General features: G+C 44.1%; 1 protein-coding gene across 2 annotated transcripts in view; it reads right to left on the bottom strand.

Annotated features, from left to right (window-relative positions):
• CFAP410 (cilia and flagella associated protein 410) overlaps window positions 1-24032 on the bottom strand; it is a 249374-nt gene that overhangs the window by 137804 nt on the left and 87538 nt on the right. For both annotated transcript variants that reach the window (XM_069733765.1, XM_069733766.1), the window contains one exon: window positions 8337-8566. In XM_069733765.1, the coding sequence (XP_069589866.1) occupies window positions 8337-8566 (230 nt within the window). The remainder of the gene's footprint in view (window positions 1-8336; window positions 8567-24032) is intronic.

Raw genomic sequence — 24032 nt, 5'->3', positions numbered from 1 at the left:
CTAGTGCGTCTACGGCAATTGCTCCTGGATCTCGAAACCGTGAAACGAACCTGGGTACTTTGGTATTCGACCCGGTGGCCATTAGATCCACGTCCGGGATTCCCCAGCGTAGACATATCTGCCGAAAAACATCGGGGTGAAGAGACCATTCCCCGGGCGCAAGACCCTGTCGGCTCAGAAAGTCCGCTGCCCAGTTCTCCTTGCCCGGGATGTAAACTGCCGAGATCACAGAGTGATTGTTCTCGGCCCAGCGGAGAACTTGTCCTACCTCGCGCATGGCTGATCTGCTGCGAGTGCCCCCCTGATGATTTACGTAGGCCACGGCCGTGGCATTGTCCGATTGGATCCGCACCGGGCGACCCACCAGAAGATGGTGAAAGTGCTGCAAAGCCAGCCAAATTGCCCTTATTTCCAACAGATTGATTGGAAGGGTTGATTCCCTTGGGGACCAACGACCCTGAGCCGTGTGCTGGAGAAACAGTGCTCCCCAACCGAGAAGGCTGGCGTCCGTAGTGACTACCAGCCAATGAACTGGAGGAAAGGCTTTCCCCTAAAGTAGGGAGGAACTCCTCATCCACCATATCAGGGATTGCCTGACCCCAGGAGCCAGAAGACACCTGAAGTTGAGAGACAAAGGACTCCTGTCCCAGGCTGACAGAAGTGCCTGTTGGAGTGGACGAAATGGAACCGCTTCTATAGCTGCTACCATTTTGCCCAAGACCTTCATGCAGAACCGGATTGAATGGAAACTCGGCTGCCGAAGAATTTTTACCTCCTGCCGGAGACAAAGCACCTTGTCCTGGGGTAAAATAGTTAGCCCCCGAGAGGTGTCGAAGATCATCCCTAAAAAAGAGATCTTTCGAGATGGTACTAGAGATGACTTCTTTAAATTGACCAGCCACCCTAGACGAGCTAGGGTGTCCAAAGAGATGTTGACGTTGTCTCTGCATGCCTGAAAAGTTGGTCCTTTGACTAAGAGATCGTCTAAGTAAGGCAGAATGACTATGCCTCGAGAGTGCAGGATTGACACCACTGTTGCCATCACCTTCGTGAACACCCTGGGAGCAGTGGCGAGCCCGAAAGGTAATGCAGTGAATTGGAAGTGTCGCTCGCCTATGGAAAACCGTAGAAATTTTTGATGAGGAGGAAATATAGGAACGTGCAGATAGGCGTCTTGAATATCTATGGAAGCCAGGAATTCTCCCCTTTCCATAGCCGCAATGACCGAGCGGAGAGATTCCATACGGAAGCGACGAGTGCTGATGAATTTGTTTAGACACTTTAGGTCCAGAATGGGTCTCACGGTCCCATTCTTTTTGGGAACCGTAAACAGATTTGAATAAAACCCCTTGAACCTTTCTTCCTTTGGAACAGGGACAATGACCCCGTTGGACTGAAGAGACTCGACTGCTCTGAATAAAGCTCTTAGACGGGTTTTTGAACTGGGAAGACTGGACGGAAAAAACCGGCCTGGAGGGAGACAGGAAAACTCTATTTTGTACCCTGAAACCACCAGGTCTCTTACCCATCTGTCGTGAACAACTGACAGCCAGGACTGATGGAACAGTAGTAGGCGACCGCCTACTCTGTTGGAAGCGACGAGAGGCTGCCTCCAGTCATTTAGCCGAAGATCGAGGATATCTAGATCCCCTAGATCTTGACGGTTGATACCGCATTCCTGCAAATGGATTGGCCCTATAGGAGACCTGGTGCTCCCGGTCTTGGACAGGCCGACTTGGGGGACCTGCGCTTGGTGCCGCAGACCACCGGGAGTTACGAAAGAATTTAAATCTTGCTTGAAATTGGCGACGAAAAGGTTGCTTAACCTTTTGTTGAGGAAGGAAATTACTTTTACCTCCCGTGGTATCAGATATAAGCTGATCCAATTTTTCGCCAAAAAGACGGACACCTTGATAAGGAAGGGATGTAAGGGACTTTTTTGAAGTAGAGTCCGCCCGCCAATTTCTTAGCCATAGGGCCCTTCTGATAGCAATAGCATTTGCCGCAGCCAATGCTGAACAATTTGCCGCATCCAAGGATGCATTAATCAGATAATTTCCTGCTAAAGATATCTGATTTGACATCTCTATCACCTCTACAGGAAACCCGTTATCCTGAAGAGCCTTAGTTACAGACTCTGACCAAGCTATCGTAGCTTTGGCAACCCATGTGGCCGCAAAAGACGGTGCGAGGGCTGACCCTGAAGCCTCAAACATAGACCGAGCTAGACTCTCTAGGAGCCGATCAGTCGGATCCTTAATAGACGACCCATTAGGAAGAGACAGCAACGTACTAGAGGCCAAACGGGACACGGGAGGATCCACTGAAGGGGATTCTGCCCACTTTTTACAAAGCTCTGGAGCGAACGGATACCTTGCACCTAGGGCCTTCTGGCCTAAGAAACGTTTATCCGGTCGCTCCATGTGACGTTGGACTAAATCCTCAAACTCAGGATGAGTAGAAAACACCTTATGAGGTTGCTTGAATTTCTTAAAGGACACCTTATGACCAGAAGGTAAGGTGGCCACATCCTCTACTCCCAAAGTCTGGTTAACGGCCTCAATGAGACTGTCAACAGATTCCTGATAACCAGGAGCTTCTAAATCAAAAGACACCTCTGAGTCATAGTCCGAACCGTGCTCACTCAATTCCGCAGGAGAGGGAGATCGAGAGACAGGATTCAAAGATGCTGATGCACCTGACGGACCGGGAGACGCTGTGTGGGATCGTTTCCCCTGTGTCTGCCTAGAGGGAGTACGGCCCCTGCAGGCCGGAGGATCCTGAAAATCGGAGGATCTTTCCAAAACAGGCGGATGAATGTCCCTGACAGGGGCTTGAAGGGACTCAACCGCCTTTGTTAGAGACGCCATAGACTGCGTTAATGATATGACCCACTCAGGGGGAGACACTGCCGACCCAGGTACAGGCACACCCGGCAGGATAGCCGGCGGGGAAGCAGACAGGGTAGCAGACGGGGGCTCCTGCACGCGCTCGGAATCACAAGCCTCACAGAGATGGTTACTTTGCGCATGCGGAAAAGCAGACCGACAGGTAATGCATGAGGAATACAGAACTGAGTGAGTCTTAAGGTACCGTCACACTAGACGATATCGCTAGCGATCCGTGACGTTGCAGCGTCCTGGCTAGCGATATCGTCCAGTGTGACAGGCAGCAGCGATCCGGCCCCTGCTGTGCTGTCGCTGGTCGGGGAAGAAAGTCCAGAACTTTGTTTCGTCGCTGGACTCCCCGCAGACATCGCTGAATCGGCGTGTGTGACACCGATTCAGCGATGTCTTCGCTGGTAACCAGGGTAAACATCGGGTAACTAAGCGCAGGGCCACGCTTAGTAACCCGATGTTTACCCTGGTTACCATCCTAAAAGTAAAAAAACAAATGCTACATACTTACCTACCGCTGTCTGTCCTCGGCGCTCTGCTTCTCTGCTCTGGCTGTGAGCACAGCGGCCGGAAAGCAGAGCGGTGACGTCACCGCTCTGCTTTCCGGCTGCCCGGCGCTCACAGCCAGACCAGAGAAGCAGAGCGCCGAGGACAGACAGCGGTAGGTAAGTATGTAGCGTTTGTTTTTTAACTTTTAGGATGGTAACCAGGGTAAACATCGGGTTACTAAGCGCGGCCCTGCACTTAGTAACCCGATGTTTACCCTGGTTACCGGGGACCTCGGATCGTTGGTCGCTGGAGAGCTGTCTGTGTGACAGCTCTCCAGCGACCAAACAGCGACGCTGCAGCGATCCGGATCGTTGTCGGTATCGCTGCAGCGTCGCTTAGTGTTACGGTACCTTTAGGGTTTCTAGACATGATGACTCTAAAGCCGTTATGCTCCGTATCTCCTTATGAGCTACTAGGTCTAGAACAAATACTGTTGTCAGGCTGAGGGAAGTAGCACTTACCCCAGTCCTGTGTCCCCGTATGCTCTCAAACACTGAACCATGTCTCCTGTGCAAACCACACATATAAACTAATTCACAGGGCGGATGCCTGAAAAAGTGGGAGGAGTTACCGCACATGGACCCGGTTTAGGCCGAAGCAGGGATCTAGATTTTACTATTTCCCCTGCTCTCCGGGAAAGCTGGGTGCTCGAAACCGGAAGTAAACCGTCGCCATGGAGGTGGGACTTCCCCCAGACTACAAGACCCATAATGCCACAGGCTGTACAGAGAAAACCGGAAGCCGCCAAAAAAGGGGCGGGACTTCCGCCCATGCTCAGACTACAAGATCCATAATGCCTCAGGCGAACAGGAAACCGCCTAAAAAAGGGGCGGGACATCCGCCCATGCCTCTGCTGAAGTTTGCTTGTGGGGAAAAACGCTGGAAACCAGCACAGCGCCGGACATAGTCGCCAGCAGAACGCGCGATGAAGCAGGAGCCCCCCCCTGTGCAGCCCTCCGACAGCGCATAAGGTTAGACATAAAAAATCCACATATAAATATATATATACATATATAAATATTAAAAGACGGTGCAGGCACCCTAACTCCTTACACCCTTCAGAAGGTGAGGAGAGGGACCGTCTGCCTCCTTTAAACACCGTAGCCGTGCATTGGTGATGAAGTGGAGGGTGCACGGACAAGGAATGAATGCCTGTACAACCTAGGGTTCCGTTACCTCAGGGTGGTCAGGTTCTTAGTCCGGCAAAAAAATCCCACGTCGCGGGAGAGGATACGTGGAGGCGACACTCCACGTGCTCGCCCGTTGTTGGTTTGGGGAGATCGGACCCCTTCAAAAGGGTCCGTCGCCCCTGTCTTATCTTCAGAGAAAAAAGCATCTGGGAAAACCCAGAGATGTGCCTCCTACGGACACTAAGCATAAACTGGAGCTGTCAGGGCCAGTGGCAAGGTGTATACTATGGAGGAGGAGCTAATTTTTTTTTTATACCTACTTAGTGTCAGCCTCCTGGCGGCAGTAGCATACACCCACAGTCCTGTGTCCCCCAATGAGACGATGAAGAAAAAAATTAAATAAAATAAAAATACACAAAAAAATGCAATGAAAAAAATACAAGTAATCTAATAGACACTGAAGAAAATCTGCAACATCAAAAACTCACCAAATACTCATTGTGGGAATGTACGTATATATATATATATATTTTTTTACGGGGCGTAGTGCAGCGGTGTCCACGCTGTGCAGTGATGAGGCAGTGACCCAGGAAAGTTCAAAGTAAACGTAGGTTTAATGTCCAAATACTCACAAACAAAAGAAACAGTATCCTACGGATCGCAACTGGGAAGCAAAACAGTCTATAAATGCGTCCGGTTACTGAGTGCGACCGCACCACCATATTACGCTGTGGGGTGCCAGGAGTTCGCCCCGCTGGGCTCTGTGTTCCCTCACACAGGCAGAGGTGTCTGCTCTACACCATGCAAACCCCAAACTGACACACTCAAACCTTCCTGCAGGGTTTTTTCTCTCAAACTGGAGACTGTGGCCATAGGCCACTTGCAAGACCCAGCCTGGAGTAAACGGACCGGCCCCACTTCCTTCCTGCAGTCCGTTTCAAAATAAAAGCCAATACCGGCTTTTCCTGAACAATGCCTAGGCCAAATAGCTTGCACAGGTCCACGCTTACTTTTATTTATTTTGCCCTATAAATCACAGGTGTCCTGTTGTGACTACAAGGCACTTCAGCGGGTCTAATAGGACTCCGTCCGCATCCTGGGGAATACATATCGACCCTCGCATATAACACCGGTCACTGCCTCACAGGGGATTTAGAAATAGATTCTGCTCCTAAATCCACATAAACATATTCTTCTAATAAGTTTCTGACTCAATTGAACTGATTAGCTCCTTTGCAGAACAGAGTAAAACTTAATAGGAAAATAGTCAAATCCTCTTCTAATCCTCATAAAAAGTGTGAATAGACCGTAAAGAGGTTGTGTGCACATCTACAACAGATCACACAATAGGCTTACCGCCTATGCTTCAGAACTCCCAGAAACTACAGTGGATCAAGCCGCAGACACGGAAGGCTCCCAGTCTCATTCACATACTCTTTTCTGGAGTGTCAAATGGGCTAAAGGGAACCGGTCAGGTCCCCCGTACCCTGGAGCCACCACCAGTTGTGTCTTCCACACTTCGATCATGCAGGGCGCCTCTCTGAAGCCAGCATGTGTGTGCGCCTGGCTTTAGAGGATCAATGATGAGCGGGGAAGAAGCCGCGTGAATGTGCTACTAATGACGCTGGCGCTTGTAAGTTATGTTGTCATGCCCACAGGGGTGTGATAACATCTAAGTGTGCCGACTAGTATGGGAACACTAACGCCCCATCGACTAGTCAAAGGCCTCATTTACATAAACCCCCTTTAGAAATACTTTTGTGTGTGTAATGTAATACAGGGACTGTTAGGCAGGGGATTTCAGTACGGTTGGGGGCACAGGGGACCTGACAGTTTCCCTTTAAGTGACCCCAGTCCCTGCTCCTCAGATGCCACTACTCTCCTGTGTGTGGCTGCTCACATATTGTTAACCTGTCAATCAAGCCTTTTTCTGTCCATAAGGTAGGGGGCAGAACAGAATGGCATCACGGGCCGCAGGCTGTGCACCCCTGCTTCAAGGCATAGAGCCTAGTGGCGGAGAATCCCCTTTTCCTAGGTAACCTACAAGTACACTCTAAAATTAAAAATCCCTCCGATCTTCAGAATGATAAAGGTCCCAAGTTGTTAGTTTTTGCCAGAATGTTGCAATTTTACCGGAGACCACCACACTGAGTAAAAACATGTTAAAGCATATCTAGCATTTTACATGTCACTAATACTGCATGTTGAATTCTGTAAAAAAAGAACTTCAAGTAGGAAAATTTGCAGAATTGCTCTTTTTTAATGTAGAACTCTCCCCTTACCCCATAATAAATATAGAACAAATTATAACATTAACAGATACAACTCTCCAACCAAATAATCTTACAAAATCACAGCAGCACCCATCTGTCTCCTGGTTTATGAAATAAGGAGAAGTATTTATGGTATACGACCTTGTGTTAGCATTTTTACACAAATTCCTGAAGTAAGACTGATTATTCCTCCGTGCAGAAATGCCTGACCCACAAAGGAACAAACAGTTAATGCTCCAGATTTATGAAGACATTGCACACAGCATTAATGGGAGTGAAAGGGAAAAATAGAGGAAAATATGAGACACTGCTGCCATCTACAGTCTCACAGCAAAACATCACTGACCTTTAAGAAAACCATCACACTTTCCTCACCATTCCCCCGCTTGGGTAAGGAACTAACGGACAATACTGTGTATGTGATGTGAAAATTATTAATAGTGAAAAATAATAAAGAAAATTCTTATATACCATCGCGGCCAAAAGATTTGACACTGACACATTTTGGTTTTCATAGTTTGCTTCTTCAGTGCTTTTAGATTTTTTTTTAATCAAATATTTCTATAGTTACTGAAGCAAAATTACAAAATTGAGTTGTACAATTTGTCCTGGCAGCTGGGTATCTGGTTCTGAGCCAAATCCTGACAAAAGACAACCAATCTTGCCTAAACAGTGCTTTGGAGTTAGAATATCTGGGTTCTTATTTGTCCACCTGCTTTTTTGAACATGCACCACAGGTTCTCAAAAGGGAATTTTCCTTGCAATGGACCCAAAATTCCAATATTATGCTTATTAAGCCACTAACTTCTGTGTAGTCCAGTAATCATCCATTAGAACAGATCCAACAGCAATCCATTGACAAAATGGTTGTGCAGACCCAACTTTTTTGTCCGTTTTTAAAAAACTGATGTCCGCTGGATCTTTATTTATTAATTTATTTTTTTAAACATTGAAGTCTATGGGAAATGGATCCATTAATTAGCCTTCGCTGGTTCTCCCATTTTAAACAAATCCCTTTTCTGCTTACTGGAGGTGGAACATATGCCTCTGGACATGTGAACTTTCAAGGAATCTTCTATTTGAAATGGATCCAGTAAGCAAAATACAGATCCGTTTCAAATGGCAGAGCAACGGATGACTAATAACGAGTCAGCAAGCTACTGACACACTACATTTTTAAAGGGGTTGCCCACTTACTTTATATCGCTGACCAATCACAAGGATAGCTCATCAATACAAAATCAGCGGGGTCCAACAACCTGCACTCTCAGCAATCCGCAGTTACCACCTGTGACGGAGTCTGGACGTGTACGGTGTACGGATTAGAACATCACAGCTTAGTGCCTTCTGCCGGAACACAAATCAGCTCCAAATCTCTCCATTATTTGGGGAGTTACGACTGCTTACAGTGTAGCCAATATTTCGGTCATTCTTGTGTCATTTCCAATAACACAAGAGCATGTCAGACACAGAAGAAGGCTTCTTACCTTGATTGTCCAGCTTCTGAAGAGTCGGGAGATTTCTTAGCACGGTCATTCTATAGTTGTGTGGATCTGGGTTGCAGCAGGGATTTTCTGACAGCCATAATACTTTCAGTCTCGGAAGAGTTTTCAGGTAGTATAGTTCGCTCAGGTTGGAAATGTTATTTTTCCTCAGATATAATTCAGTCAGGTTTTGACAGTGGCGTATTGCTTCCAAAGTAGAAATGCTATTTGCACTGAAAAGAGTTATAAATCACTGATTAAAATCGGTATGTATGCAAAATCCCCCCTTATGCATGACACTGGTTATAAGTGGCAAAATGAGAAATCTATTAGAACCTCTATTACAAAGCTGTAGCGAGAGAATACATACAGTTGGGTCCAGAAATATTTGGGCATTGGAGGAATCTCCGTGATTTTAGCTCTGCAGGCCAATATTTTTTACTGAAAATTCAACAACTGAGATACAATGGAAATGAAGATTTTCAGGTTTAAATAAAGGGGTTGAAGAAAAATTTCCTTGGGAAACGTTTAAGAACTACAACCATTTTTCTATAAAGCTTCCTCATTTCAGGGGCTCAAGTGTAATTGGACAAAATAACATGTTCATTTTTAACCCCTTCATGTCATGCGTCGCACATGTATTGCACATGTCGTCTCCCTCCCTTTGATGTGGGCTTCGGCGCGGAGCCCAAATCTCTCCCAGCACATGTCAGCTCTTTTGAACAGCTGACATGTGCCCCTGAGGCCTCTTTCAAACTTCCATGTTTTTGCTCCCGTCAAAATCAGTTGTATTGGAAAAAAATGGATCCAGCAAATCTTTCTGCTGGATCTGTTTTTTTTCCTCATGGACTCGTATTAGCGACAGATTGTGATGGATGTCCTTCCATTTCATCCGTTGTGCACAGGATCCGTGGTAAAACTTCTGCCCGTCTGGCGACGTTTTTTCTGTATGTCGGAAAATCACCCAGCGACGTATCCTGCATTGTCCGTCGTTGGCTATAATGGAAGCCTATGGACGCAGGATCAGTCGCTGACCGTCAAAAACAGGAATCCAGCGAAATATCTCTCAGCGAATGTTAACCCGTTAAATGCCGCTGTCAGTCTCTGACATTTAATATGATCACGCCGAAGAGCGTCCCTAATCCCGCCCATCGGCACGTGTCACATGACCGCGGGTTAGCATTAGTGATGAGCGAGTGTACCAGCAGTTGGCGCTCATAGCAAGGGAGTATTTCTGCTACACACAGGCAATCTAATCATTGCCTGTATGTAGAAGAGCCAATCAGACAACTGCAGCTTCTAGTCTCCCGTTGAAACTATTGAAGCATGCAAAAAGTGAAAAAGAAAAAATGTTTAAAAAAAAAAAAAAAATTTATTTATATATATATATATATATATATATATATATATATATATATATATATATATATATATATATATATATATATATATATATATATATATATATATATATATATATATATATATATATATATATATATCTCAAATTACCCCCATTAAAAAAAAATATACACATGCTTGGTATTGCTGGGTTAAGAAGTGCCAGATCTATCAAGCTATAAAAAAAATTAATCTGATAGGTAAACGGCGTAGTGAGAAAAAAAAAGTCAGAACGCCAGTATTAAGTTTTTTGGTTGCCGCAACATTGCATTAAAATTCAATAACAGACAATCAAAAGATAATTTCCACACCAAATGGTATAATTATAAATGTCAGCTCGGCAAGCAAGAAATAAGCCCTCACCCAACCCGAGATCACGAAAAATGGATGTCGGAAAATGAAGGCAATTTTTTTTTTTTAAACAAACTTTTTTTTTTGTTTTTTCATCATTTAAAGGGAGGGTGCCGTGATTTTAGTTTTTGTATTAATAATTATTGATTATATAATCAATTATTTTTAATACAAAAAAAATACAAAAGTAAATGTAGTACTTTAATACTTTTTTATTTATTCATTTTTACTTTTGCCACTGGAGGCCGCCATTTTCATTAGTGTGGGTGTAAGTGTCTGGACACGACACTTGCACACCTCACTTACGGCAGCCATGGGCATAGGAGCCAACAGTCGGGCTCCGACCGCTTCTTCTGCCTCTCAGCTGTGACTTGGGCACGCCCCCTGGGCTGCTACGTCACAGCTGTGAGAGGAGATCGCGGCCATTTTGTTTTTTATTTTCCTCTGTCATCGCACACAGAGCTCAGTGTGTGCGATCATAGCAGGAGCTGCCAGAGAGAAGCTGCTGCTGGGAGCGAGGTCCAGGGTGAGTATCTGCAGCCAGGAGCTGTGATTGCAGCCTGTACTTAGTATTACAGCACAGGCTGCAATCACTGCCGACCTGTTCAGAGCAGAGAAGGGAGATCGTCACACTGCTCTGCCCTGAACATGACTCAGCACTTCCTGGAAGAGGACTGAAGGTAAGTACAGAGTTTTTATTTTCTTATGCATCTGCCACTGCTACCTGTCCCTATATACCACTGCTACCAGCCCTTATATACCACTGCTACCTGCCCCTATATACCACTGCTACCTGTCCCTATATACCACTGCTACCTGCTCCTATATACCACTGCTACAAGCCCTTATATACCACTGCTACCTGTCCCTATATACCACTGCTACTAGCCCCTATATACCACCGCTACCTGCCCCTATATACCACCGCTACCTGCCCCTATATACCACCGCTACCAGCCCCTATATACCACCGCTACTAGCCCCTATATACCACCGCTACTAGCCCCTATATACCACCGCTACTAGCCCCTATATACCACCGCTACCAGCCCCTATATACCACTGCTACCAGCCCCTATATACCACTGCTTCCAGCCCCTATATACCACTGCTACCAGCCCCTATATACCACTGCTACCAGCCCCTATATACCACTGCTACCAGCCCCTATATACCACCGCTACCTGCCCCTATATACCACCGCTACCTGCCCCTATATACCACCGCTACCAGCCACTATATACCACCGCTACCAGCTACTACATACCACTGCTACCTGCCCCTATATACCACCGCTACCTGCCCCTATATACCACCACTACCTGCCTCTGTATACCACCGCTACCTGCCTCTGTATACCACCGCTACCTGCCTCTGTATACCACCGCTACCTGCCTCTGTATACCACCTACCACTGCTGCCTGCCTCTATATACCATCTACCACTGCTGCCTGTCTCTATATACCATCTACCACTGCTGCCTGCCTCTATATACCATCTACGACTGCTGCCTGCCTCTATATACCATCTACGACTGCTGCCTGTCTCTATATACCATCTACCACTGCTGCCTGCCTCTATATACCATCTACCACTGCTGCCTGCCTCTATATACCACCTACCACTGCTGCCTGCCTCTATATACCATCTACCACTGCTGCCTGCCTCTATATACCATCTACCACTGCTACCTGCCTCTATATACCATCTACCACTGCTGCCTGCCTCTATATACCATCTACCACTGCTGCCTGCCTCTATATACCATCTACCACTGCTACCTCTGTCCTGTGTAGCTAATCTAGTCTTGTGTAGCTAATCTTGTCCTGTGTACAGTATCACACAAGATAGGATTAGATACACGGCGCAGCACAGTATCACACAGGACAGGATTAGATACATGGCTCAGCAGTCAGTATCTAATCCTCTCCTATGCACTCCTCTCCCCCCCTGCGTGTCTTTCCCCATTGTGGTTTATTATTTTTGTTGTGGGAGATGAGGGAGTCGAGGATTATGTGTTCGGTATGGTATAAAAAAGATTAATAAAGGACTTTATTCTGGCCGAGTCTTTATTTACAATACATGTGAGATCTATGTGGCGGCATTATGGGTGATCTATATGGCGGTATTATGTGAGAAGCATATGGTGGTATGTGAGAACACTGGCGGTATTATGTGTGATCTATATGGTGGTATGTGAGAACACTGGCGGTATTATGTGTGATCTATATGGCGGTATGTGAGAACACTGGCGGTATTATGTGTGATCTATATGGCGGTATGTGAGAACACTGGCGGTATTATGTGTGATCTATATGGTGGTATTATGTGAGAACTGTATGACAGTATTGTGTGATCTATTTGATAGTATTGTGTGTGATCTATATGGCGGTATTATGCGAGAACACTATGGCAGTATTATCTTCAGAAAGCGGACCCATTCTATGGTGGTTCTGGCTGAGCACCTGCACGCGGGTCTGGGGTAATAGAGGGTAAAGCATGACCTCCAGTTAGGTGCAGTCAGGGCTGGTGAGGCAGCTGAAGAGAGGGGTCTCATTTTTATCGTTACTATATGGCTACATTTCCTTCCCGGCGTCACCCCGGCCTGCGCCTGTCGCCTCGCTTTCACACATTGCCAGGACAGGATGGAGAAAACAGGATCTGAGGAGGGGAATGGGGTCTGCATGCAAAGTCTGGATCAGACCAGGCCATCAATCCGCAGAAATGTTTCCTGGATTTCTGTGGAGCAGACGGTCCATCCATGTGTATAAAAGACAGCGCTCTATGTACAATCCCTGGCTGCTCCGCGCACCAAACAGGGGGCCCCTATAGACCAGCACACTGCTCTCCTGAAATACTCTGTGCTGCTGTCACCCTGCTCCCTCCACCACATATCTCCCAGAATCCTTTTGCTGCCTGCCATCCTTGGTGACCGTCTACTTGTCAGTATAAGGCTGCCTTCACACTATCAGTATTTGGTCAGTATTTTACCTCAGTATTTGTAGCCAAAACCAGGAGTGGGTGATAAATGCAGAAGTGGTGCATATGTTTCTATTATACTTTTCCTCTATTTGTTCCACTCCTGGTTTTGGCTTACAAATACTGAGGTAAAATACTGACCAAATACTGATAGTGTGACGGCAGCCATACTCTGCAGTCACCAACAAAATGGCTGCTCACTGGGTTCCTGAAAATCATCCTCTCTAATCCCTTAGCAAACACCCATAAGGAGAGGAGAGGAGACATCACACACGTCAGCAGACTCCGCCCATAATTACTGCAGTGCAGTAATGTGAGCTATTTGTACACTAGGTTTTTCTGAAATTTCAGCAGCTGCTCCCCCTAGTGTTGAAAAGTGGAAATTCCAAAACTTTTCAAATTATTTTTCATATTTTACTAAATTATAAACAAATGATAATATTTTTTAAGAAAATGTAATCATTAATTCTTTACATTTTTACAATTTCTGAAAAAAAAAATTTTTGATGGCACCTTCCCTTTAAATAAAAAACAACCTATACATATTTGGTGTCTATGAACTCATGGTTAAAAGAAAAAAACAAAACACAGTTGTGCAATTGCACTTTTATTGCTATGTCACTGCACTAGGAGTTTTTTTCCAGTTTTCGAGTACACGATATGGTAAAACCAATGGTGGCGTTCAAAAGTACTATTCGTCCCGCAAAAAACAAGACCTCACATGGCCATATTGATGGAAAAAAAAAAAAGTTATGGCTCTGGGAAGAAGGGGAGCGAAAAACAAAAATGAAAAAGGGCTGCAGTGTGAAGGGGTTAACTCTTTGTAGAGAATCCTTTGCAGACAATACTGATGTTTGCCATGGCAATACAGGGCCAAATAACGGCCTGAGAGTCTGCCAACTATAGCGGCCTGTTCAAAAGTTAGCAGCATTTAGGTGGTAAAAATAAAATTTTTCCATCCTGTTATGCCATATTGCATTAATTCCTGAAAAGCACCCGAATGGTTAAAAAACTACCTGACGGGGAGTGGCCTAGGCAGCGATGGCGTAAGGTGTGTGGTGCCTAAGCTCCTGAGTGACATCGTCTGAAATCAACTCAAACCGTGAAAAAACGACATCTTTCGGTAAAAATAATTGAGGGTACGTTCCCAGTATCTCACAAGGGTAACAGAGAGCCTAAATTTATGACTAATTTGACTCTTTTGGGAGAAATCTCTGTCAGCATTTTGAGGCCTGTCAATCTCTGTGATAGAAACCCTCAGCCATTTTCCTGCCGGTTTCTTCCCTGATAAACGACTGTGACTCCCCAGCTTACCTACCCAGTACTGTGTTAATCCAACTGACAACAGAAGAGCCCCAGAATTATCGAGTTACAGCGTCTATTACCCACACCCCGACACCAGCCCGGCTAATTAGTGTTGCACCGACTCTCTGGGCGCCATCTTGGATAGCCGTCATCTGACACAATAGGGGAATATACCACCCAGCCCATTTCCATACGGCACAAAGCCTCCCCGGACTGAAAGGCGGAGGCAGAGAGAACGAATAAGGATCGGTCGGGAAGATTCAGGGAGGATCCGGTGAAGTGACAGACAGCGCCTCACGCCACCTCCGACACTCCCCCTGACCTAGCATCACAGAAGAAAACAGAAGAAGCCGCCATTTTATTGGTGGCCGACGGCGGACCAGGCGACGTGTGCGACCGGCTCCTGTCAACGACCAGAAGCAGATGTTCTGCGCCAGTCAACACAGGAAAACAGACTCCGGACCCGAACAGTTTCAGCTTCAATTGGTGGTAAGTTCCAGCTCCTGGCTGGGAACGTTCCTGCACCAGAAGACGACAGCGCGGCAGCACAAGAAGAAGACACAGATCGCCGGCCGGACTGCATTGACGCCATCTTCTGGAGGTGGGGAGTTCCAGCCCCCTGGTGGAAGCTGCATCACACCGACGGACAGGGGGTGTAGAGAACAACGGAGACCGACGGTCCAGAACGTCGGTGGCTTTGAAGACCCAGACATATCTACAAGAAAAGAGGAGACTGCAGCATAGTTCACACTGCCGGCGACTAGTTAGGAGCCCAGAGGGCTTTTAACGCAAAAGAGCTATAAACTAACTCAGGGGTCCCCAACTCCAGGCCTCGAGGGCCGCCAACAGTGCAGGTTTTCAGGATTTCTTTAGTATTGCATCGGTGGTAATGTGATCATCTGCACAGGTGATGATTCCAACCCCTGTGCAATACTAAGGAAATCCTGAAAACCTGCACTGTTGGCAGCCCTCGAGGCCTGGAGTTGGGGACCACTGACCTAACTTATCCTCAGACAAAATATAAACAAAAAGACCTGATAATCAAAACAAGTCCCAATAGGTCCAGGTCCCCACTAAAAGATAATGAGGAATCGGACTATGACAAACTCGCCAATCACAATGGAGTTAAAAAGACCCCCCCACTACTATTGAAGAGATGGATTCATCTACTTCTTTAAAGAGGAAAATTCCAGGGGCAACAGCAGAAGAATGTACTACTCTACATGACTCATCCGACGAGGTCTCAGAGACCTCTCCTAACTTAAGCCCAGCTAAATCGAAACAAAAAATAACCCAAACCTAGACGATACCCAAGGATTTGAAATGGATTCTGTGAGGAATCTTCTGTCTAAACTGACAGAAAAAATGGATAAATTTGAAAATAGTATGAACGGAAAATTTGATAAACAAAATAAATTGCTAGAAGACTCACTATCCCTCCTCAACAAAAGGATGGACAAATTTGAGGATAGAATCAAAAAGATAGAGGAGAGGCCAGATTCTACCTCTAAAATAAACAAAGACATCATAAAAGAGATGCACAAATTGAAGCTCAAGGTAGCGGGCTTGGAAGATCGAAATCGCAGAAACAATAGTAAAATTAGGGGGATTCCCGAGACTATAGGCCCAAATAAATTGGAAGAATTTACCAAAAAATTATTCAGGAAAATTATCCCTACCCTAATGGAGCAAGAGTTAGAAATTGACAGAATCCATAGGTTGCGAAAACCGCCCACTATCCCTAAAGATCTACCCAGAGACACACTCATGAGAGTACACTTCTTCAAAACAAAAGAAAAAATCCAAAATTACCTTGGATGTTTCTGTTACTGTTAAAATTAATCTTAAGGATTTATTACAAACATTATATGTTCATCAACTAAGAAGGTGTTGCTTGGGAGCATGTAACACAAACTTTTTCCCCCCAACAGGTGAAGCCAGGTTCACTGCAGTGGACCACTTCAAGTGGACATTTATTGTTGTTATTGTTTATTGTTCTTACTCTTATTTAAAGTTTATAGGTTTATTAATCCTCACAGGTTTGCTTGTACACAATGAGTCTAAAATTATTATCTTACAATGTAAGAGGTTTAAATAGTCCATACAAAAGACACACCCTTTGGAGAGAATTAATTAAAAGCCATGCCGAAATAATTTGTATACAGGAATCCAAATTTAAACACATAGACAACCCAAAATTTTCGCATAAAAACTTCCCATATATCTACAAGTCTGACAGCACAAAAAAGAAAGCCGGCGTGGTCACCATCAAAGGAACTATCTCATTTGAATTTCTAGAGGAGATCAAAGATGCTAAAGGGAGATTTCATATTCTTGTTTGTTCTCTGAATAACCAGATTTGCACAATTGTTAATATCTACGCCCCCAACGCGGGTCAAATAGGTTTCCTGAACAAAGTAAATAAAAAAGTCATGTCAGTCAAGAGAGGTGCCATGATTTGGTTAGGAGACTTTAATATGGTTCTGAACGCAAATATGGATTCCTCCAACCCAAATAGATACAGACCACACACTTTAGACAATTGGATACATCAAAATGAATTATTTGACATCTTTCGGTGCCTAAACACCACTTCAGTTGAATTCTCCCATTTCTCTGACCCTCATCAATCAGCATCACGAATTGACTTAATCTTATCAGATATCTTTACGCTCCCCAAAATCCATAGAAGTACTATAGAAAGGAAAACCTTCTCACACCACTCCCCAGTTTCAGCGGAAATTCAAATTGGCCACGTGATTAATAAAAATCCACTATGGAAATGTGACGCTAACTTATTACACCACCCTGATCACAAATCAATAATAGAAAAATCATTAACAAATTATTTCACAGAAAATTCACCCACTGAAACAACCCCATTCACCCATTGGTGCGCCCATAAAGCGGTCATACGGGGCATCATGATCCAAATCTCTGCAAAAAGGAAAAGAATGTTCAGGATCCAGATTGAGGATATTCAAAATAAAATAAAAGATAAGGAAAGCGAACAACTAAATTCAAACCCCCCCATCTACTCAAATTAAAACAGAGCTACTAAAACTCAGACAGGAGCTCAAGAAAATCTTATTTCCATCATATCACACCATGGTTAAAATTTCCAAAAGGAAACAGTATTCCTCAATTAATAAGCCAACACGATACATGACTAATAGAATGAAAAAAATAAGACAGGTAAATAGGATCACCAAAATACAAACTCAAAATGGTACAATGGTATCTCATGCCCAAGATATAGCCAACTCCTTCGCAGATTATTACAACAAATTGTATAATTTACATTCCCAACCTTCCACCCCACATCCCAATATTTGTGACATCGAAAAATTTCTGACCTCAATTTACCTTCCAAAATTGACCCACGACGATTTAGAAAATCTAACTTCCCCATTCTCCCAAGAAGAAATCGAAAAAACCATCCTCCATCTCAAAGACTTTAAATCGCCAGGCCCAGATGGCTTCGGAAACGAATATTATAAAACGCTCACCAACTTACTTTCCCCACATCTACAAAATCTTTTTAATATAGCTAGTTCCTCAGGTAATTTCAAGCAGAAATGTTAGAATCGACAATTATTTTGATCCCCAAACACAATTCCGACTTAACCCTTGTTAAAAATTACAGGCCAATTTCCCTAATTAATACAGACCTGAAGATTTACTCCAAGCTTATAGCAAATAGGCTCAAATCCTATTTGCCGTCATTGATTCATGGGGACGAGATGGGTTTTATTACGGGTCTAATATGAAAAAGAGGGTGTATAGCCAGCTCACCAGTGATCACCGCAGGTCTCTGCTATCTTAGCACCAACCGCTGGGAGTTTTCTCACTTTGGATATTTGGATTTTATATTTTGGATTCAATAAACTAATCGTTTTAAGGAGCTGGAACTATGATTTCTTTTTCTACTTTTATTACGGGTCGTCAAGCACCAAGATGGCACTAGAAGACTTATTAACTCAATCAAATTGATTCATTCCTCTAAAGTGACAAGAGAAGCAATAGTGTGCAATAGTCACACCATACAAGTACCCTCTGGCTCAAGACAGAATCAGCTGTGGAGGATATCCACTAACTAAAACATAACTTTTAATGATAAAATGTTAAAAAATCCGCACCCAACAGGACACAAACAACGAATAAAGTGCTCAGGTGAACCAGTGCTCAATATAAAAACGTAATGGTTTGATCTCACCCAAGCTGCCGGACACCGTATACTTCCAAACGACACAAAAGAGATCCAGGGTTGTAAGGCAGAGGCAGGGCTGAGGTTCAAATATCTACCCTGTAGCCCCTGTGTAACTCCTGTCCTGACAAGGACAGGCCCCAAATGGACATCACTATAGGGGACCAACACACCCAATGTATATGAAGACAGAGTCCTTAATCCTTTAAAGTCCAATTTCTTCCTCCCTACGCGTTTCAACTCCGGTCATGGAGCATCATCAGGGGAGTCACATAGAAGGAAGTGCCAACAGGCACATAAGTTGTCAGGATAAGCCCGTGCAAAGTAAGGGGCCTGCAGTGGCTAGGCCTCCCAAACTGGAAGCGACCGTCTGTGTCCACAGTCTCTGGTAGACTACAGCCCATTACCAAAGAGTCTCCCTATATATCCAAAAAAACCCTCCCCCTAATCAGCAATGTCTGGAGTTTGAGAAAACTCGGAGCGGACCATGGCCACATAGTGCACAATATGTTATAAGTACAAGAATTCACATCGTGGTCAAAGGTGTCACATGACGATTATGCCCGAGAGATATTAGCAATGCCTATATCTTAATAAGAAGTATGCAAAATCAAAATGCATGCCCTCATATATACAAAAACACATAGTGCTGCTACAGGCATTAGTGCAAGATAAGCACTCAGGGAGATATATGAGACATGCCGGCATCTTTATATGTAAAATGAGGTGCACGCCCCCATGTACAAACGTATATGGCGCGGTCAGAAGCGTCATGCAGTGGTACGCTCAAAAACCATACATCATGCCAAAACATAAATACGGGGTATGCTAAACACAGGTGCACACCCCCAAATGCGATTGGGGCAGTAGATTGTTAAAAGTGGCCGTAAGATGGAGTACCATCATACTACTCACCATGTGTATGTGCATGGTTACCGGACTGTAAACACTGACACATGGGGGACGCGAACACCGGAAGTTGCAGCGCCCTCTTGTACACGTCACATCCTGGTCGGCGCTTGCATATTACCTAGGTGAGTGCGTTCCAGCATTGAAACGCAAGCCGACTACCTCATCCATAGCAGCGAGGCGCCGGCTAGCGCAAATTTAGGGGGGCGTCCAGAATGTAACGGAGCCCTAGACAAGACCTAAATCTAAGCCTACGGGGTGCACATATATGATAAATAGACAAGTAGGTGGATATGACTTGTGAGTCCAGACAGGGGGAGGGCTAGAGACTCTCGTGGAAAACGCCAACGGGTAAAATAACTCTCCTGCTATAGTAAGGGCTGACACAATATACCATATGAAGACTATGTGAAGTGTATATAAAAATGGATCTCTTTTGCGTCGTTTGGAAGTATACGGTGTCCGGCAGCTTGGGTGAGATCAAACCATTACGTTTTTATATTGAGCACTGGTTCACCTGAGCACTTTATTCGTTGTTTGTGTCCTGTTGGGTGCGCATTTTTTAGCATTTTATCATTAAAAGTTATGTTTTAGTTAGTGGATATCCTCCACAGCTGATTCTATTCCTCTAAAGTGCCAACGGTAATTATAACTCTAGACGCCGAAAAGGCTTTTGACAGACTAAACTGACTTTATTTAACATCAGTTTTACGGAAATTTGGGTGTAACGAAAAACATATCAACAGCGTCATGGCACTCTATTCAAGGCCAAAAGCTAAAATTTATGCAAACAATTATTCCTCTACACCATTTGATATTTCAAATGGTACAAGACAAGGTTGCCCCTTATCTCCGCTTCTTTTCATTTTATCAATGGAACCACTGGCGCAATCAATTAGGCAAAATAATATCATAAAAGGTTTACAAACGCGAACACGTCATTACAAGATTGGGCTTTTTGCCGACGACCTGGTGTTTACCTTGACGGACCCCTATGAATCAATTTCTGAGCTACAAAAAACCCTTCAAATTTTTTCAAATATTACCTTCTTCAATATAAATGAAAATAAATCAAAAATATTGCCATTTTACCTGACGGAATCAGAAACAAAGAACATAGAGGACATAGCTTCATTAAGTTGGTCAGAAGGAGACTTAGACTATCTAGGTACAATCATCTAAAAAAAACTTAGACACAATAATGAAGAAAAATCTGGACAAACTCTTGGAGACTATAAACAAGGACCTAAATTTCCTCGGCACCAAAGATCTCTCATGGTGGGGCAAAGTATTGGCAATAAAAAATTTTATCGTCCCAAAAATTTCTTATATATTGAGAACACTCCCCTAAAAGTCAACACTTCCTACCTGACTAATATTCAATCCACAATTAATCTGTTTATTTGGAATAAAAAAAGGCCTGTGAGGATAATATATGTTAATCTGTTAAGAATTGTTAATAACTATCAAATTCTGTTATGACTGGACAGCGTGTCCACAAAGTTGCACTTCCCTTTCCCAGTCCCATTTCCCTTACCTCCCTCCCTCCCTCTCCTGACCCTTATTCTCCTGAGAGCTGATTACATGACTATCTCCGCATGTTAATACTAAATTCCAAAAGAAATAATAAAAATTATTTGAAAGAAAAAACTACCTGACAGCAGTTTTGAATATGTTCAGAGGTGTTGTTTTTAGAATAGTATTTTCCAACATACAGCTCTGGCAAAAATTAAGAGACCACTGCAAAATGTTCAGTTTGTCTGATTTTTCTCTTTATAGGTATATTTTTGAGTAACATGTAAAATAGTTAATTTATTCTATAAACTACTGACAACAGGTCTCTGAAGTTCCAAGCAATACATTTTGTATTTTTTTTTCTGAAAATGAGAAATGGTCAAAATTAAAAAGAAAAAGAAAACAGTGCTTTCAGAGCTCAAATAATGGAAAGAAAACAAGTTCATAATAATTTAGAAACAACAATACTAATGCTTTAACTCAGGAAGAGTTAAGAAATCAATATTTTGTGGAATAACCATGATTTTTAGTCACAGCTTTCATGCGTCATGGCATGCTTTCCACCAATCTTTCACATTGCTTCTAGCGCAAAAATGTAAGCAGTTCTTCTTTGTTTGATAGCTTGTGACTATCCATCTTCCTCTTGATTACATTCCAGAGGTTTTTAACCCCTTCATGACCAGGGGATTTTTCGTTTTTCCGTGTTCGTTTTTCGCTCCCCTCCTTCCCAGAGCCATAACTTTTTTATTTTTCCGTCAATTTGGCCATGTGAGGGCTTATTTTTTGCGGGACGAGTTGTACTTTTGAACGACATCATTGGTTTTAGCATGTCGTGTACTAGAAAACGTGAAAAAAATTCCAAGTGCGGTGAAATTGCAAAAAAAAGTGCAATCCCACATTGGTTTTTTGTTTGGCTTTTTTGCTAGGTTCACTAAATGCTAAAAATGACCTGCCATTATGATTCTCCAGGTCATTACGAGTTCATAGACACCAAACATGACTAGGTTATTTTTTATCTAAGTGGTGAAAAAAAATTCCAAACTTTGCTAAAAAAAAAAAAAAAAAAAAAAAATTGCGCCATTTTCCGATACTCGTAGCGTCTCCATTTTTCGTGATCTGGGGTCGGTTGAGGGCTTATTTTTTGCGTGCCGAGATGACGTTTTTAATGATAGCATTTCGGTGCAGATACGTTCTTTTGATCGCCCGTTATTGCATTTTAATGCAATGTCGCGGCGACCAAAAAACGTAATTCTGGCGTTTCGAGTTTTTTTCCCGCTACGCTGTTTAGCGATCAGGTTAATACTTTTTTTTATTTGATAGATCGGGCAATTCTGAGCGCGGCGATACCAAATATGCGTAGATTTGATATTTTTTTTATTGATTTATTTTGATTGGGGCGAAAGGGGGGTGATTTAAACTTTTATGTTTTTTTTATTTTTTTCACATTTTTTTAAACTTTTTTTTTAACTTTTGCCATGCTTCAATAGCCTCCATGGGAGGCTAGAAGCAGGCACAGCACGATCGGCTCTGCTACATAGCAGCGATCTGCTGATCGCTGCTATGTAGCAGAATTGCACGTGTGCTGTGAGCGCCGACCACAGGGTGGCGCTCACAGCGACGGGCAATCAGTAACCATAGAGGTCTCAAGGACCTCTATGGCTACAATGGAGACGCATCGCCGACCCCCGGACATGTGACGGGGGTCGGCGATGACGTCATTTCCGGCCGCCCGGCCGGAAGCGGTAGTTAAATGCCGCTGTCTGCGTTTGACAGCGGCATTTAACTAGTTAATAGGTGCGGGCAGATCGCGATTCTGCCCGCGCCTATTACGGGCACATGTCAGCTGTTCAAAACAGCTGACATGTCCCGGCTTTGGTGCGGGCTCACCGCGGAGCCCTGCATCAAAGCAGGGGAGCCGGCATCGGACGGTATAGTACGTCCGATGCCGGTAAGGGGTTAATGGGGTACAGGTCTGGAGAATGGGCTGCCCATGACAGGGTTTTGATGTGGTGATCTCTTAATTCTTGCCAGAGCTGTATAAGTCCCAAAGTCACTTCAAAACTGCATAGGTCGCTAAAAAAAGTAACTTTTGCAAATCTTGAAAAAAATGAAAAATTGCTGCTACAATTTTAAACCCTTTTACATCCTAACAAAATTAAAGGATATTTTAAAAATGGTCCGTATGTAAAGCAGACATGAGGTAAATGTTATTGAATGACTATTTTATGTGGTGTGACTATTTGGATTAAAGGGACAATCAAAGTTCGAAAATTGCTAATTGCTAGAATTTTTCAAAAAATTTCTGACATTTTTATAAATAAACACAGAAAATATCAACATAAATTTACCATTAACATAAAATACAATGTTTCGTGAACAAAAAACAAACAATCTCAAAATCAATGAGATTTGTTGAGGCATTCTAGAGTTTTATCACAAAGTGACAGTGGTCCGATTTTGAAAAATTTGGTCCGTCATTAAAGGGAACCTGTCACACCCAAAATCGAGCTAAGCCCACCGGCATCAGGGGCTTATCTACAGCACTCTGTAATGCTGTAGATAAGCCCCCGATGTATCCTGAAAGATGAGAAACAGAGCTTATATTATACTAACCCAGGGGCGGTCCTGCTGCAGTCCAGTCTGATGGGCGTCGCGGTCCGGTCCTCCCATCTTCTTACGAGGACGTCCTCTTCCTGTCTTCGTGCTGCGGCTCCGGCACAGGCGTACTTTGTCTGCCCTGTTGAGGGCAGAGCAAAGTACTGCAGTGCACAGGTGCCGGGAAAGGTCAGAGAGGCCCAACACCTGCGCACTGCAGTACTTTGCTCTGCCCTCAACAGGGCAGACAAAGTACGCCTGCGCCGAAGCCACAGCGTGAAGACAAGAAGAGGACGTCATCCTATGAAGATGGGAGGCCCCGGACCGCGACACCCATCGGATCGGACCGCTCCCCCAGGTGAGTATAATCTAACCTCTCTTTCTCATCTTTCAGGATACATCGGGGGCTTATCGATTTTGGGGGTGACAGGTTCCCT

Source organism: Ranitomeya imitator, chromosome 7, assembly GCF_032444005.1.
Source record: "Ranitomeya imitator isolate aRanImi1 chromosome 7, aRanImi1.pri, whole genome shotgun sequence".
NCBI classification, from domain to species: domain Eukaryota; kingdom Metazoa; phylum Chordata; class Amphibia; order Anura; family Dendrobatidae; genus Ranitomeya; species Ranitomeya imitator.
This window is presented reverse-complemented; position numbering and strand designations above follow the sequence as displayed.